This window comes from Oncorhynchus kisutch, linkage group LG6 (genome assembly GCF_002021735.2).
Source record: "Oncorhynchus kisutch isolate 150728-3 linkage group LG6, Okis_V2, whole genome shotgun sequence".
Classification (NCBI taxonomy): domain Eukaryota; kingdom Metazoa; phylum Chordata; class Actinopteri; order Salmoniformes; family Salmonidae; genus Oncorhynchus; species Oncorhynchus kisutch.
Window position 1 is genome coordinate 49,388,091 of NC_034179.2, and position 18,869 is coordinate 49,406,959.

Below are 18,869 nucleotides of genomic sequence, written 5' to 3' on the forward strand. Positions count from 1 at the left end.
TTCAAAGCGGGCAAAGAAGGTGTTTAGCTTGTCTGGAAGCAAGACGTCGGTGTCCATGACGTGGCTGGGGTTTTTTTTGTATTCCGTAATTGCCTGTAGACCATGACACATACGTCTCGTGTCTGGGCCATTGAATTGTGACTCCATTTTGTCCTTATACTGACATTTAGTTTGTTTGACTGCCTTGCGTAGGGATTAACTACACTGTTTACATTGGCCATATTCCACGACCTATTTCTATGGTTGAATGCGGTGGTTCGCGCTTTCAGTTTTGCACAAATGCCACTGTCTACCCACAGTTTCTGGTTGGGCTAGATTTGAATACTCAGTGGTTACAACATCTACAATTTACTTCCTAATAAACTCACTCACCGAGTCAGTGTATAAATCAATGTTATTGTCTGAGGCTTCCCGGAACATTTTCCAGTCCATGTGATCAAAACAATCTTGAATCGTGGATTCCGATTGGTCAGACCACCTTTGAATGGTTCTAGTCACTGGTACATTCTGTTTGAGTTTCTGCCTATAGGGCGGTACGAACAAGATGGAGTTGTAGTCAGATTTTCCGAAGGGAGGGGCGGGGGAGGAAGGAAGTAGGAGTAGCAGTGGTCCCGTGTTTCGCTCGAGCGGGTACTGCAGTCAATGTGCTGGTAGAATTTAGGTAGCCTTGTTCTCATATTAGCTTTGTTAAAATCCTCAGCTACAATAAATGCAGCCTCATGATATCTGGTTTCCAGTTTACATAGAGTCCAGTGAAGTTCTTTCAGGTCCGTCGAGGTATCTGCTTGGGGGGGGGATATACACGGCTCAGACTATAATCTAAGAGAATTCTCTTGGGAGATAATGCATTTGATTGTAAGGAATTCTAGGTCAGGTGAACAAAAGGACTTGAGTTCCTGTGTGTTGTTATTGTTAAACCATGATTCGTTAATCATGAGGCATACACCCCCGTCCTACTTTTTACCAGAGAGATGTTTGTTTCTGTCGGCGCGACGCATGAAGAAACCCGGTGGTTGTACCAACTCTGACACCATATCCCGAGTGAGCCATGTTTCCGGGAAACAGAGAATGTTACACTCGTGCCCTAATTTTGTCCACCTTGTTGTCTAGAAACTGGACATTGGCCACTAATATTCTTGGAAGGGGCGGGTGGTGTGCTCGCCTTTTAAGTCTGACCAGGAGGCCGCTCCGTGCAGAGACAACGTTGTTTTGGGTCGGCCTCTGGGATTAGATCCAATGTCCAGGGTGGAGGTCCGAACAAAGGGTCGACCTCTGGGATTAGATCCAATGTCCAGGGTGGAGGTCCGAACAAAGGATCCGCTTTGAGAAAGTCGTATTCCTGGTCATAATGTTGGTAAATTGACATCGCTCTTATATCCAATAGTTCTTCCCGGCTGTATGTAATAACACTTAAGATTTGCTGGACTAACAATGTAAAAAATAATACCTAAAAAAAACAAATTACTGCATAGTTTCCTCAGGACTTGAAGCGAGGTGACCATCTGTCGACGCCATCTTGCTGTATTGTTTTGGAGAGGTTTTTTTACCCTCTCCACAGCGGCCCCGTCAATGTGGATGGGGCCATCCTTTCTCTGCTGTCTCCTGTAGTCCACGATCAGCTTCTTTGTTTTGTTGACGTTTTAGCCTACAGAGAAAATGCAGGTTCTCCCCCTCAGGACCACTGATGATAGACGTGTCTCACTCATCTTAGACTCTGCATTCCAAATGGCACCCTATTCCCTACATACTGTGCTACAATTGACCAGGGCCCTATGTAGGGAATAGGGAGCCATTTAGGAAGCAGGAGGGGGTTAGCCTCCCATCACAGGGGAATCAACAGTCTTTTGCTCTGAATCGTCTCCCTGCTGGGAACGAGAGGAAACCGATCCTAATAAAAAAAAAAAAAGAGAAAGTCCTGTGCTCCCTGTGCGTGTGTGTATCTGCATCATTTAGTTTATCTGAGTGTATAATTGTGAATGGGAGCTGTGAATACTTGCATGCATGTGGCTAAACCATACTTAGCATACAGCACCCTTTCACTTTACTCTGACCTCTAGGCCATGGCTGTGATACCAGGGACTAGAGCAAGGGAGCCCTGAAGAGAACTCATCTAAGTGGGCTAAGAACACGCTGTGGCAGCTGGATCAGAAATGCACAAGACCTCAATCCATAGAGCATAGATACAGGGAAGGATAATGACACAAGATGCTATACTGATACTGTATACTCACTCTCACTCTGGACAAAACAGTGAGAGAGGCTCTCTCCACCTACATTAGTGCAGCCCAGGAAGCATCCTGCCAGGCACCCATTCCCTCTCTCTCTCTCATCCTCCCTGGATAGACGTGTCCGCTTCACTGCTGTATTCCTATATGAGACATTTGTCGGTGGGACAGAAGATCATGACCGAGACCCTCCGGCTCCCCTCCTTCCAGGTGCAGGCCCCGGGGGACTGGCAGACCCCGGATGGAGACCCAGGATCAGAAGCCTCCACCGGGGGAAAGGTACCCATTGCGGGTGGTGACTCTTCCGCCCTCTCCAGTTCTGCCACTCCGTCCCTCCGCCGCAAGCGCTTCAAGATGCGGCGCATGAAGAACGTGCAGAGCGAGAGCAGCGTGACCCCGGCTGTGTCTGCAGCGGCTGCCACTATGAGGTCAGAGGTCATGAGTAAGGGCCAGGGATCGCACTCCTTCTCAGGGGGCATGGAGTACTTACAGCTGCCGTCCATCGAGATTACACCATCCAGTGAAGAGGACGCGGCAACCACCTGGTCCAACTGCTCCACACCCAGCGCTTCGCCGCGACGCAAGCGCTTCCTGCTGCACCGCTGGCTGAACGTGCGCGAGAAGAAAGATCACTACAGTGAGAGCAGGTAAGTTTCCCCTAGGTACAGATCTATGATGTGCTTCCCCTCCCCAATCCTAATCTTAACCATTAGTGTGCAAAACTGTGTATAATGTAAAATACACAGTGGGTCACTCATTAAGTGTTAGACATGAAGTTGGGCCAGCTTAAGGCACCCTTATGCATCAAAGTGTAGTTGGAACCATGTAGAAATGGAATCATATCAGAACCATTAAACAGAACAATAATTATGATTTTACTAGGAGGTGCTGGTCTAGGATCAGGTGCCTCTTGTCCATTTAATTGTATTGATTGTGATCTAAAAACTGATCCTAGATCAGCACCCCAACTGATCTCAACACCTTATGAATGCAGGACCTGGTCTGTAGTGGAGAGCTGGAATCCAGTTTGTTTTTCTTTTGTCTTTGTGTATAATCATCCTGTGAAAATCCCTTCTATCTAAGGGATGTGGTTTGTTGATTTCTACAGCTTCCATCACTTTTTCACTTGAACAAGCCCCTAATAGTGATTAGTAACACGAAAAAAACTGCACTTAGTGGTTGAAGTCCTCAATGGGACCCTATTTGTTTATTGAAACTCCATCCCAGGTTTGTTATTCTCATATATACCAGCTGTTGACGTCCATTTGATAATATACATGTTCTGTAAACAGGTTATTTTCACCCCCAAGCGTATCTTGACTAAATAGGCACCTTGAAATGTTACATAAGCCACAGTGCAGAGTATGAATTGCATTATAAATTAAACCAGGCCCGTGATACAATGCATCATCAAACAGCAGGAAATGGAGGAGTGCGCTTAAGAATAATGGATACAAATGTTTTATACATACAAATGCCATTGCTGCCAGAGTTTGGTCTTCAGTGAATCTGGATGATATGCACAGCACTGGAATGCAATAATAATACATCGTTTGGGAAATAAATGGTTTGTATTGTTTTTAAATGGGAGTTTATGTTCACTATTGGAATTTGAAGTTTTGGCCTTTGTATTTTATTAGCATAATATAATGTTAATTGCCTGGAGTTGCCTGGTGTCTATTCCTAACTGTGTCTAAGTTAAAAGTGCATATTTTTGTTTTATGAGGACTATTGACTACTACAGTATTGTCCCTGGCTGTTGACTACTTTAAAGGATGGGAGATTTCTACCACTTGTAGCATTGGTTCGACTTTGACTGACCAAATTAGCTACTACATTTTGTTAAGGCTGTCACAAGAGATTAGGTGAAACTGATCTCTGACTGCATACTACAGCCATTCCAAGAGACAAAGTGATTACTACAATCCATGCTTATTACTGTGGATAGTTCTGGAGTTGACCACTGTCCTAGTCCCATTGATATGTACAGCCTTACAACTGAGAGCTAAAGATAATGTGTGTGTCCCAAATGGCACCTATGTAATGCACTACTTTTGACCAGGGTCCATAGGGTTTTGGTCAAAGGTAGTGCACTATATAAGCAACAGGGGGCCATTTGGGACAAAGCCCATGTAGAAGTGCCAGGGGACAGCTGGAAGGAGTCTACAGGGCTATATGAAATATTCATAGCCAACACTGCTTTCAGAAGACCTGGGCTACGTCCCAAATGGAACCCTATTCCCTATATAGTATACTACTTTTGTAGCCCCCATATGGGCCGCGGATGGCAGATTCATGCACCCACGCCTTATTGTTGTCATGGCAAATCTTGCCAAGTTGGCTATCGCAGAAACCGACAGGCTGCTCTGAAGGTATATTATTTGCTATGAGATGTGCCACTTTTCCGTCACACTCTTTCATGTGGTACATGTAAGGCACATTGCAGTTGTGGCACTCTTGGTTATGTGAAGAGGCCTATCCGACCAATGGAGGCTTGTCTTTTGATGTAGTTGCTGTTGTTGTTGATTTTGTCTGGATGCCTCTTTGACAGAAAATATCCCCACTGCTTTTACATAAATGTTGCTGCCTGAACACTGGCAACAATGCATGGAAATACTTTCAATAGAACGAATTATAGCTTAAAGTGACTAGACGACCAGAGATACAGGATATGTCTCTACATGCCGGTTTCCCGGACACAGATTTAATACTAGTTCTAGACAAGAAAATGTTCCATGGATATACTTTTTAATCCAGGATTAGGCTTCATAGGGCCAGCAGTTTTTTTTCTTTCTCACTTGACCAACTAGCCACTCGACCCCTAGCAATAGGCTACTATAACTAGGGACTGGAGTCTCTCCTAGTCAGGTCACATTCAGGAACAACTCCTAACGTAACCATAACATACTTAACCTCACATTGCATTCACATTGGCTAATATTGACTCAAACCCGCTTTCCTGATGTGGCATTTGGAAGCAATGCTTGGATCTTGAATCCAAGCATTGCTTGTGAGAAAGACCCGGGTGAGAAAGACCCGATCATGTGATGGAGAGCCATGTGAGTGACAGGTGCTTCGGCACGCAGCAGGGAGAAGGGAATAATGTGATTATATTCAGCCCACGAGCACAACGGCCACTGTCCGCAAAAGGCATGGATTTTTTTAGGGGGCATTACAAAGGGGATAAAGGATGGGAAATTCGAGGCATTTAACAAGTGCTTGTCAAATTGTGAATGAGAGGCTGATGAAGTGTGTACAGCCTGCGCAAAAAAACTAAGCAGAGCTCGTGCTTTTCATGCAACTTTAAAAAAAAATCATCATTGGAGTGGCATCATGCAGCCTTGGAATGTATCAAAATCTAAACATATAGCCCAATATTTGTATTACAACTTAAGTTCAATAAATAACTCTAAATTAAGCATATAGGAGCACCTGTTTTTTTGTTAACTGCTCAACACAGAATAGTCGCATGTGCGCACTCCCTCAAATCGTTTGGAGACAATATATTTTCTATTTTATTCAGCTATATTCAATTGTATTCTTCATACTATAATATACTATAGAAGAATGCCACAGAATTCTAAGCAAACCTTGTCTGCTAAATTAACTAGTGTAGCCCACAGACATATGTCATAGCCATATCAGGGCCTAACATAAGGACAACTCAGAGTATGCAATTCTGTTCTTCTGAAATAGACTACATTTTCTTTATATCCTGTATCTCTAGACCTGTCTAAAATAAACAGTGGATTTATTGTGACGGTGTAGGCTATATTACATGGATTTATTCGACTTTTTATAATGTAGATGTTCCAAAGGTCTGCTTCAGTGGTTTGTAGGCTCTGCGGGGAAGCCAGGAGATGCTACATTGTTTAACAAGGGACATAGATAAAGGGGTCATAGCTTTTCACCTGGATTCAACCTGGTCGGTGTATGTCATAGAAAGAGCAGGCGTTGTATACTCAGTGTAGCTTCAAAGCATGGTTTAAACTATAATTTTGACCTCATAGATGGTCAGTCTTTGCATCCATAGCTTTTTCTGTTGAGTTGTTACATTTCATTTAACTCTGAACTTTTCTAGTTGTCACACACACACACACACACACACACAAACAGACAGATCTCTGCCGGTGTGTGTTAAATAACACATATTACACTCTAACACTGAATCTCTGGGCTGTGTTTCTCAGCAGGGAGAGCAGCCTACACAGCAGCCACGAGGAGGACTCCGCTCGATTCTTGACCCCTCACAGTCGGGAGGAGAGGTGGGTAACACCTGTGTGTGTGTGTGTGTGCATGTACTGTATGTGTGACTGCATACTGTGTGCATGCATATATGTGTTAACATGCATGCTTGTGGGCAGCTAGGTGAATGTGTGCAATGATAAAGCAAATGCAATGTCCATGTGTTGCTCATGAAGACTTTTGGAAGACACTATGTTTTACATGTATCGCCTATCAGACAATTTAGCACAAATTACTAGCGTGCAAAGAGATGTGGTGAGGATGATGTGTGAGGTGATAATTCCACTAGAGGGCAGTTCTTATATAAAACCCTCAATGGAGGTCTACTTCACAGTAGTGCAGGGTTAGTCAAGGAGAGAGCGAGAGAGAAGGGTATGTGTGTGAGAGAAATGGAGAAGGGAAGATAAAGTGATGAGGGAGGGAGAGAGAACGAGAATAAGAGGGGAAAAAGGGAGAGGGGGACTGTTTTAAAGAGGGGTGTTAAAATGCTCAATTTTAAAGGAGAGGTTAAGTAGCTGTGAAACATGCCTGTTTTTTTTCACACAACACAGCCTCAGAGAATTCCCCCCTTTTTTTCCAGCTCCTTCTCTCTCTCTCTCTCTATCTCTTTTAGTTTGATCTTCTCACACTGAGCACAGGTGACGTTGAATACAGTACAGATTCATTACGTCCACACCATAGCAAAACATTTCAAAATGCTGTGCAACAGAAAACTAAAATGAGAGTTTCTTATTGACATGTTTGCAATATCACCACTCCATTTCAGACTGTATACGTCAGTTTCCTGCCTAGGGAGGACCCCCTAGCTGATGCTGATACAGGACTTTCACCCCCCCCCCCAAAAGAAAATCTATATCAGATATTTTCTAAAGAATTGCATTTATTCTTAGCACCATCTGTGGCGAGAACACACTATTCATTCATGTCAATGGATGGCATATAATGGTGTGACGTCTCCTCTGCGCGCTTGCAGGTGTAGTAAGCTTGAATTTGAAATGGTATGCCCTCTCACAAAAAGGCGTAGCACATGCCCCCAGCAGCCCCCTGAGGGGCCTGAGTTCCTGAGTTCCATTGAACTCAGGTCGGAAGAACATCAAAGGTTCCAACCCACCCACTTTAAATAGACATCCACTCCTCAGGTCATTTTGGCCACTGTCCCCGTCAGCATCACAGTGTGCCAGTGTAACAGTGTAGTAGACAATAGACGTCAAATTACCTAGAAACACCAACACAGATTCATTTTCAATGAAGCTCCTTGAATTATTTCTCCTCTTATCCCTTTTCTCATTAAACCCAACCAGTCTCCACTATATCCAACCAGACAGGTATCACTAAATCATTTATGTATACACTAGATGTTTTGAAGCCACCTCGCCTCCATCTTGGCACTCCCCCAACTCTGTAAAAAATATTTAGGAAGTTATAGAAATGCATTTATTAATGTCTACATTTGTTTTTGTCACTTGTATTATATTACAGACACCTTAATGCATACTTTTAAATTATATTATGTGAGCTAAATAAAAAACGAATATATGCAAACATTTTCCTTAAAGTATAATTTTTTGAAAGTACTGATGTTACTGTCCCCACTACAACAAAAACATACTTAAATACATGTAATTTTGTCTTTGAAACATTTTATTGAAATACTATAGAAATCCATTCATTCCTATGGAGGACTGCACATTCTGGGAAGTGCCAATATGGCCCACTAGTGGCATCAAAGCCTCTCATTGGCCAATACATAGCATCAGCCATCCAGGGTTTTTATACATCATTGGTATCACTCAGTGGCTCACTGAGGCTAGATACCCATCTTTTATCAGCACTGGCCAGCTCACTAACAGACCGCCTGGCACACTGATGCATTTATTTATGGTCACGTAACCTTGAGGCTCCTTCTCTGGTGTGAAGGTACGGCTAACTATCACGTTAATGATTTATAATGATGCAAATGTGGTCTTGCTAGACTTCAGCATCCCCCTTGAAGGTGTTTTTCACTGTCGCCCTGAGAGTGAGTAAGTGAGTGTGTGTGTTCTCGTGTGTGACCTAATTTAATGCTCACGGAGCTAAGAAAAAATAGATATCTTTGTGCTGGCTGTGGCTGTGCACCTGTCTGTGATGTTGTAAAACAGTATCTAGTTAGAGTATTTGGGCTGGGTCTTGTTACTCACATACTCATCTCAGATATCTTCAGGCCTCGGTTCAAATACATTTGGTATTTCAATGTTTTTTTTATTTTTATACATATTTTCTGATATATATATATTTTTTATACTGCTCAAGAGATTAATCGGACTGGTTGGTGAACATTTCGCTAATGAATACGTATTTTTTGTATTTGAACCCGCGTCTGTTGTGATGCTTCTTGCACTGCGATGCAGTGCCTCAGACCATGGTGTCCTGGGCCGTACTCACCACCCAATGTAGCGCCTTACGGTCGGGTGCCTTGCAGTTGTTGTACCAAGCGGTGATGCAGCCAGTCAAGATGCTCTCAGTGGTGCAGCTGTATACCTTTTTTTGAGGATCTGAGGGCCCATGCCCATGTTGTGTCCTCTTCACAACTATGTGGGTGTGTGTGGACCATGTTAATTTCTTAGTGATGTGGACACTGAGGAACTTGAAGCTCTCGACCCGCTCCACTACAGCCCCATCCATGTGGATGGAAATGCAAGATCAGCATCTAGGAGGAACTTCACCCTAGACCTCGACTCTCACTGTAGGGAAAAGCAGTCTAGGTTCCTAACAACTCATTGGAGTATTTCATTCAATTAGACGCTAGGCAATCTCTCAGGATGCTTATTTTACTCACACTGGGTCATACAGTATGTCACTTCACACAACAACAGAACACCTCGGTCCCCAAACACACCAGTTGCGGTTGGTGTCACGTGACTCGTGATGTCGCTGGATGCAGACCTTGCCCTGCTCCGTAGCCAGTGAATTCATGAATCAGGACCAATTTGTGTGGACAAAATTTGTTTTATTGAAAGCGCACAGCTAAATGAGCTATTTTTGTCAAAAGTACTATCGGTTTTGAGTCAGGAAATGTGTACTTTTCCACCTAATTGTAACGGTTCTCTTGTGGTGAAGGAGAGTCGGACCAAAATGCAGCGTGTAGATTGCGATCCATGTTTAATGAACAAACGTAAAACACAAATCAATTTTCAACACTACAAAACAAAGAACGTAACGAAAACCGAAACAGCCTATACTAGTGTAAACTAACACAGAGACAGGAACAAGGACACTAAGGACAATCACCCACAAAACACTCAAAGAATATGGCTGCCTAAATATGGTTCCCAATCAGAGACAAAGATAAACACCTGCCTCTGATTGAGAACCACTTCAGACAGCCATAGACTTAACTAGAACACCCCACTAAGCTACAATCCCAATACATACACACCACATACAAAAACCCATGCCACACCCTGGCCTGACCAAATAAATGAAGATAAACACAAAATACTTCGACCAGGGCGTGACAGAACCCCCACCCTAAGGTGCGGACTCCCGAACGCACCTCAAAACAATAGGGAGGGTCCGGGTGGGCGTCTGTCCATGGTGGCGGCTCCGGCGTGGGACGTGGACCCCACTCAATCAATGTCTTAGTCCCCTCTCCTGGCGTCCCTGGATAGTCCACCCTCGCCGCCGACCATGGCCTAGTAGTCCTCACCCAGAACCCCACTGGACTGAGGAGCAGATCGGCACTGAGGGGCAGCTCGGGACTGAGGCAGCTCGGGACTGAGGCAGCTCGGGACTGAGGGGAAGCTCAGGAGTGAGAGGAAGCTCAGGAGTGAGAGGAAGCTCAGGAGTGAGAGGAAGCTCAGGAGTGAGAGGAAGCTCAGGAGTGAGAGGAAGCTCAGGCAGGTTGATGGATCTACCAGATCCTGGCTGGCTGGTGGTTTTGGCAGATCCTGGCTGACTGGCAGATCCTGGCTGACTGACAGATCCTGGCTGACTGGCAGATCCTGGATAGCTGGCGGATCCTGGCCGACTGGCGGATCCTGGCCGACTGGCGGATCCTGGCCGACTGGCGGATCCTGGCCGACTGGCGGATCCTGGCCGACTGGCGGATCTGGAAGTGTCTGGTTGACTGGCAGATCTGGAAGAGTCTGGTTGACTGGCAGATCTGGAAGAGTCTGGTTGACTGGCAGATCTGGAAGAGTCTGGTTGACTGGCAGATCTGGAAGAGTCTGGTTGACTGGCAGATCTGGAAGAGTCTGGTTGACTGGCAGATCTGGATGAGTCTGGCTGACTGGCGGATCTGGATGAGTCTGGCTGACTGGCGGATCTGGAAGAGTCTGGCTGACTGGCAGATCTGGAAGAATCTGGCTGACTGGCAGATCTGGAAGAATCTGGCTGACTGGCAGATCTGGAAGAATCTGGCTGACTGGCAGATCTGGAAGAATCTGGCTGACTTGCAGATCTGGAAGAGTCTGGCTGGCTGGCAGATCTGGAAGAGTCTGGCTGACTGGCGGATCCTGGCAGACTGACGGATCTGGCTGCTCCATGCTGACTGGCAGCTCCTTGCAGACTGGCAGCTCCTTGCAGACTGGCAGCTGCTTGCAGACTGACAGCTCCTTGCAGACTGACAGCTCTGGCTGCTCCATGCAGACTGAAGCTCTGGCTGCTCCATGCAGACTGACAGCTCTGGCTGCTCCATGCAGACTGACAGCTCTGGCTGCGCTGAACAGGCGGGAGACTCCGGCAGCGCTGGAGATGAAGGCTCTGACAGCGCTAGATAGGCAGGAGACTCTGACAGCGCTGGAGAGGAGAAAGGCTCCGGCAGCGGTGAACAGGCGGGAGACTCCGGCTGCGCTGGAGATGAGGAAAGCTCTGACAGCGCTAGATAGGCGGGAGACTCCGGCAGTGCTGTAGAGAAGGAAGGCTCCGACAGCGCTGGAGAGGCGAGGCGCACTGGGCTGATGCGTGGTGCTGGTACTGGTGGTACTGGACCGAGGACACACACAGGAAGCCTGGTGCGGGGAGCTGCCACCGGAGGGCTGGTGTGTGGAGGTGGCACAGGATGGGCTAGACCGTGAAGGCGTACTGGAGATCTTGAGAGCAGTGCTGGCACAGGACGTGCAAGGCTAGGGATGTGCACAGGAGGCCAGGTGCGTGAGGCTGGCACCAACTTCACCAGCCGACTAACACGCACCTCAGGACGAGTATGGAGCTCTGACCCAGGTGCCATCAAATCCCCGACACGTTCCGTCGGGCGAATTCCATGCAAAAAGCACCAACACAGCAACTCCCTAATTTCTCTCTCCTCCAATTTCCCCATTAACTCCTTCACAGTCTCTGCTTCGCTCACCTCCAACACCGGCTCTGGTTCTGGTCTCCTCCTTGGCTCCTCACGATAAACAGGGAGAGTTGGCTCAGGTCTGACTCCTGACTCTGCCACACTCTCCCTGAGCCCCCCCCCCCCCCCAAGAAATGTTTGGGGCTGACTCTCAGGCTTCCTTCCGAGTCGCCGTGCTGCCTCCTCATACCGGCGCCTCTCTGCTTTCGTCGCCTCCAGTTCTTCTTTGGGGCGGCGATATTCTCCAGGCTGAGCCCATGGTCCTTCTCCGTTTAGGATTTCCTCCCGCTGTTGCTGTTGCCTGTTAACACGCCACTTGGTCCCGTTGTGGTGGGTGATTCTGTAACGGTTCTCTTGTGGTGAAGGAGAGTCGGACCAAAATGCAGAGTGTAGATTGCGATCCATGTTTAATGAACAAACGTAAAACACGAATCAATTTTAAACACTACAAAACAAAGAACGTAACGAAAACCTAGGTTTTGTTTGGAAGTAAATGTACCCAGAGGAGGATAAAAGCTAACTGTCATCTGGCTACACCATGGTGCTACTCTACAGAATGCTGCTGAGGCTACTTGTAGACCTTCATTGCGAAACAGTGTGTTTTAATCCGTTATTTGTTGACGTGAAGATATTTAGTGTAGTTTTATCTAAAAAGGATAACTTTTTGAACGTTTCACTATTTTTATTTTTATTAAATTCACTGAGTGGGATGGTCCTCCACTTCCTCCTCTGAGGAGCCTCCACTGACACACACCCAACCCCCTGCATTACTTAACACCTGCAGGAACTGCCCTATGGGGGGGGACATTGAGCACTGCACACACTCCCTCATAGTTAACTCCCCAGCTCCTATCCCCTTCTCCCTCTGCTCCCCCTCCCCAGTGGACAGCTCATTAATTATGTGGTGATTGTCTAGGCAGGCAGGCCGTTCCCATGGGGAGAATCATCCACACACTGCACATCGGGCTATAGCTACAGCCAGGTATACAGGTACAGGGTACTATACGCCAGCAGCGCTGAGCAGAGCAGGTGGAGAGAGGCAGAAGACGGAGAGAATCAGGAAGTGGGTCACCTTAGGAGAGGGCAGAGAGCGAGAGAGAGAGAGGAGCTGAGAGAGTGTTTGTGTGAGCGAGAAATTGAGAGAGGGAATGAAAGTGGGATAGCGGTAGTGGGGTACTAAGGGAGTGTGTGTGTGAGATAGTGAGAGGGAGTTAGGAAAGAGATTAGGATGCTTTTTGGAATCTGGAGAGAAAAAAGACATAAGATCGCCTGAGGGATGCATCTTTATTAGATCAAAACCTGGCGCATATTCCGGACCCCCCTGTGTCGGCACCACCAGACTTCCGGTTTTGGGCGGGGGCTCCATTGACCAGGAGTGACAGCTCTGGGTGGTAGGAGGACAGTCACCATGGTCCAAAGTGGCTCGCTAAGTAGTCAGATCTTCTGTGGCCTTGGGGTCAGGCAGGGCTGGGGGGGTTCACTGAGGAGGAAACTGGCCTTCCGCAGGGTCAAGTGAGTAGCAACCCCCCATCTCTCTCTCGGTCTCTCTGTCTCTCTCTCTCGCTCTATCTTTCTTTCTGCTATGGGACCCACAGGACTTGCACATTTTTATCCCAGCCCAGCATTAACCAAGCGGATTCAACTCATCGAGGGCTCGATGGTCAGTGGATGAGTTGAATCCAGCGGGTTAAGTGCTGGGCTGGTACAAAAATGTGCAGTTGGGTGGGTCCCCAGGACTGAGGTTGATGAATTACTGATTTGCGGCACAGAACAACTCACTCACTTTACTGGACTGTTCTGAGGCTTAGACCTGTTATGGTGTTTGTTCAGAGAAAGCTGTTCAAGTGATGCTGAGTGTATGTCTACCTTTCTTTGTGCAATGTACTATTTGCTGTATTATCAATATATTGTTCTTGATGAGGTGAATACAAGTTGTTGAGTTGTTGTTGATCCATGAGCGATAGTTAACACAAAGACGCGTGCTGGTATTGTGTTTTTATTGATTTGTGGTTTTACTACGTAGGCGCACCGTACCACAAGATGTGGACAGAGACTACAAAGGTGTTTTGGATTTGAATGAGCAGGTTCATATTAGCTCATGGCTGTTGTGTTATTGTTGTGTATGTGTTGTGTGTACTTAATGATAGTGATATTGTAAGGGTCTTTACCAGGTCATTTGGATATGTCAGTCACGGTTTATTTATAGGGCCGGGAAAGATACCAGTATCGCGATACTCCATTAGTATCGTGGCAAGGAAAGAAAACACGAAGCAGATTTACCTTCTTTAGGAAAACAGCCCGAATGTTGGAAACCAAAACATCATTGTGTTGTCATCCAGAGTCACGTGCATTTATTTTCCAATCTATAGCACACGATATTTTACATACAGCTGTTTTTTTTAAGGACCAAAGAGTTTGGTCTGCTTCGTGTTTTCATTTTCGCCCATGGAAAAAATATTGTGATACTGGTATTGTTACAGCCTTATTTATTTACATTTGATTGCCATGGTGTCCTTTGTGACTCAGTTGGTAGAGCATGGCTCTTGCATTGCCAGGATAGTGGGTTTGATTCCTGGGACCAAGTCGTTTTTAAGTAAAAGCATCTGCTAAATGGCTTGAATACAACTGGACGAATGAATGTGTTGAGTGGTGCTGTCCTTTGAATTATGAATTGAGTGCCATGATATCAGAATGAGTATTCACCCCGCGAAAACAATAGTTTTTTTTATAACTCTAAAACATGTCATTTTGCTTTCTTACAGGTTTGACACTTTAGTAAAAAAATAAATAAAAAATCCCTTCTTTTTTTTGTGCTGAGAATGTGATAAAAGATAGTTGCTGAATCATGACTTCTCCAAGGTGGTGAAAACACCATTGTTTTAGCTGCCGGACAAACTACCTCTCATTGGGTGAAGACTATTCAGCCTTTTCAATTTGTCGAGCTGGCTGTTTCTGGTGTTTTGTAAGGTCCAGGTGCTGTTTCACCTTGGACGACCTAAACGTACATGTTTGTGAGTGTTTGAACATAGTCTTGTTGATAGGCAGAGCCGTTGTTCGTCAGAGAGAGAGTGTTCATAGTGGAAGCACTAGAATGGTTATTCAAAGTTGAAGTAATATTTTATCACAATTCCTGAGCATGCGAGCCCACCTTCCAGTATGTCTGTGTGTTGTATTAAGGTTATCTGTGGCCTTGTGTACCACAATTACAGGAATAGGAGCTGGTCACAGTACACACGCTACACAAGGTGCAGCTCAATAGTCTATAAAGTAGCATCCTCCTCCTCTCCTTTCCTTCATCTGCCCTGATTGTTAAAACATTTAACAGGTAAGAGCAGAAGGCGTTCGCGATTGCTTTCACCTATTCTGGCTTTTGTGATCTGTGCAGACTAGAATAGAATGGAACTGTATTGTCCATTGTAGGGAAGAGCAGTAAAACCTGAGAGATAAACCGCATGGGACAAACGAGAGTGAGACCCAATGACAAGGTAAAAATCTGTCGTTCTGCCCCTGAACAAGGCAGTTAACCCACTGTTCCTAGGCCGTCATTGAAAATAAGAATTGGTTCTTAACTGACTTGCCTAGTTAAATAAAGGTAAATTATTAAACATTATTTTATTGTTATATTATTCAGTCTCCTCAAACAGTCTTATAATCATGCATCCCTGGATCGACTCTGAAGTGCTCAAGACTCGCCAACACAACACAACAGAACATCTTACTGAACCCTATACAGCCCCTGCCAACCAGGGTCCCCAAACCCTGACCTATGACCCTTTGACCTTAAGTGTCAGCCACCGGGCCTCAGAAGGAGAGAGGGAACTCCGAGGTGAGGTTTCTTGTAGTTACAGATCAGCCTCCCCTGCCCCTCCCCACCCCCAATCCTAACCTTAATCACTAGCAGGGAAAAATCTAAACTGACCCAAGATTATTGTCTAGGGACACCTTAACCCTAACCCTAGATGCTCAGGAGGAGAGAGGGACAGATGAAAGGAGACACCCTGGCCTTTGGCGCCCTCTTCTGGGCCAGACTGTCTCACACACAAATACGTCATCACAGGAATAGGAGCTGGTCACAGTACACATGCTACACAAGGTGCAGATCAATAGTCTATAAAGTAGCATCCTCCTCCTCTCCTTTCCTTCATCTGCCCTGATTGTTAAAACATTTAACAGGTAAGAGCAGAAGGCGTTCCCGATTGCTTTCACCTATTCTGGCTTTTGTGATCTGTGCAGAATAGAATAGAATGGAACTGTATTGTCCATTGTAGGGAAATGCAGTAAAGCCTGAGAGGTAAACTTCATGGGACAAACAAGTGTGAGGCCCAATGAAAGGAAGTCGCTTAGAGAGATAGCAGAGAGAGGGGAAGGAAAGGGGGAGAAAATAAATGAAAAGGTCAAACCAATGACATTTAAAGCCGTAAAAGAAGCAGTGCTTCAACAGAGACCCTCTTAGATGCTGCGCTCGCTTGATGTTGAGACCACACACAAGTCGTATCTTTTTAAACTAGAAAATACCTTTTTAAACACTGGTTTCATTTTATCATCCCCAGTCCCAACCTGAAATTGAACCGCAACCACTAATGAATAAAACGGTATACGTATTGTTCTGATTCACTATTCATTTTATTTACTTCATTTCACTGATTCAGTCTGGACCAATGATTTTTGTATACATCATTGCTCTGGACCGGTCTTCATTAAAACCTTGTGTGCCTATGCTTATCTTTAGCCATGCGCTAAGGCGCCTCGCTCATTGCCTGAATTAATTAGGCACTATTGACTATGATTAGGTCTCAGCTCTATAAGGGCCATTAACAAATGTTTCTGGTTTAAGACATTATCACAGAAAACATGGAACACGGTGTAATCATTTTCAGTTGTGTTGAACAGTAAAGGCAATTTTTACATTAGTGTCCATTAGGGTGACCCCAATTAGTTGACTGGTCGATTGTTTGGTCGATCAAGATTTTTTGGGGGTCTAGCGATCTAGTATCAGTCAAAAGTTTGGACACACCTGCTCATTACAGGGTTTTTAATTTATTTTTTACTATTTTCCTTGATGACAGCTTAGCACACTCTTGAGATGTTGAGAAAGAAAGGTTGAGAGGGCCAGAAAAGCAGAACCAGGCCATTGGTTTGTTCTCCTCAGCTGATCTAATTGGCCAAGCCCCTTTGAAAAATGCCCCGCCACACTTATATGGCAGCCAGATCCCTCTCTCGCCAGGGAAACTGAGATTTCCAGGTGAATTCCACGAGAACTAGATGAGTGCGTGTGAGAGAGATTGCATAAGTGTGTGTCTCTGTGTCTCGTGTGTGTTTGAGAGAGAGCAAGAGCATGTATGCAAACGTGTGTGTGTGTGTGTGTGTGTGTGCATGTCTCTGTGTGTCCACGGCTCTCTGTTCAGAGGTCAGAGTGTTGTTTGGAGGCTCTGAGGAGTTAGAGGGCTTCAGGGATGCAGCAGCAGTGAGGTGTCATATTACCATGTCTGATGATTCATCACCACCCTACTGCAGAATGCAGCTGACCAGGGTGATCTGAATCCCTCTATACACACACACACACACACACACACACACAAACATAACACACACACACACACACACACAGATGCACACACACAGATACACACACACACACAGATACACACACACAGATACACACACACACACAGATACACACATACAGTGCCTTTGGAAAGTATTCAGACCCCTTGACTTTTTCCATTTTGTTACGTTACAGCCTTATTCTAAAATGGATGAAATAAACAAAAATCCTCAGCAATCTACACACAATACCCCATAATGTTGAAGTGAAAACAGGTTTTTAGACATTTTTGCACATTTCTAAAAAATTCTAAACAGAAATACCTTATTTATATAAGTATTCAGACCCTTTGCTATGAGAATTGAAATTGAGCTCAGATGCGTCCTGTTTGCATTGATCCTCCTTGAGATGTTTCTACAACTTGATTGGAGTCCACCTGTGGTAAATTCAATTGATTGGATGTCATTTGGAAAGGCACACACCTGTCTATATAAGGTCCCACAGTTGAAAGTGCATGTCAGAGCAAAAACCAAGCCATGAGGTCGAAGGAATTGTCCTTAGAGCGCCGATACAGGATCATGTCTAGGCACATATCTGGGGAAGGGTACGAAAACATTTCTGCAGCATTGAAGGTCCCCAAGATCACAGTGGCCTCCATCATTCTTAAATGGAAGACGTTTGGAACCACCAAGACTCTTCCTCGAGCTGGCCGCCCGGCCAAAGTGAGCAATTGGGGGAGAAGGGCCTTGGCCAGGGAGGTGACCAAGAATGGGAGAAACTCCCCAAATACAGGGGTGCCAAGCTTGTAGCGTCATACCAAAGAAGACTTGATGCTGTAATCACTGCCAAAGGTGCTTCAACAAAGTACTGAGTAAAGGGTCTGAATACTTATGTAAATGTTGTTTTTTTAACAAACTAGCAAACATTTTTAAAAAACAGTTTTTTATTTGTCATTATGGAGTATGGTGTGTAGATTGATGAGGGAAAAAACTATATAATCAATTTGAGAATAAGGCTGTAATGTCAAGGGGGTCTTAATATCTTCCGAAGGCACTGCACCTACACAGCACACACAGACATGCTCATAGAACTTATACAGGCAAAAAACACATGCACAGCCAGACAAAAGCTAAGAGGTTCACGAGGAGAAAGAGTTTAAAGCTCCGGCCAACTGTTCACGTTTCTCTCTTTCTCATGCTGGCCGATCACTTTCTTTTCTTGTTTTTCGCTTAACTCCCCTCTCCATCTCACACTACTTCCCTCAGCCTCTTCTTCAGCCTCTCCTCCCCTGACTTTGATGTGCTCATTTAGATGAAGGTGCTAGATAGCGTATAATTAGGATGCTAATTATAGCCTTCCAGAATTACTAATGTCTTGGTAGCTTCACTTTAATGTGTTAGTAGTTTCGTGAGAGAAACTGTGTGCTTTGCTGGGTAGTGACAAATGGAGTAAGGTGGAGTTTCCCCTAGATGCTGACCTTGGGTCAGTTTTGTATTTCCCTAACTAATGGTTTAGGTTAGCGGAGGCTGATCGGCGGTGG

At 45.3% G+C, this 18,869-nt stretch overlaps 1 protein-coding gene across 1 annotated transcript; it reads left to right on the forward strand.

The window, feature by feature from the left end:
- The first annotated feature begins 1,982 nt into the window (after positions 1–1,982).
- On the forward strand, positions 1,983–18,640 carry LOC116374318 (uncharacterized). Its single transcript, XM_031825947.1, has 4 exons — positions 1,983–2,872; positions 6,416–6,490; positions 7,444–7,551; positions 18,595–18,640. Exons 1-4 carry the CDS (start codon positions 2,373–2,375, stop codon positions 18,638–18,640), a joined length of 729 nt encoding a protein of 242 aa, XP_031681807.1. The 5' UTR covers positions 1,983–2,372.
- Positions 18,641–18,869: the final 229 nt, after the last annotated feature.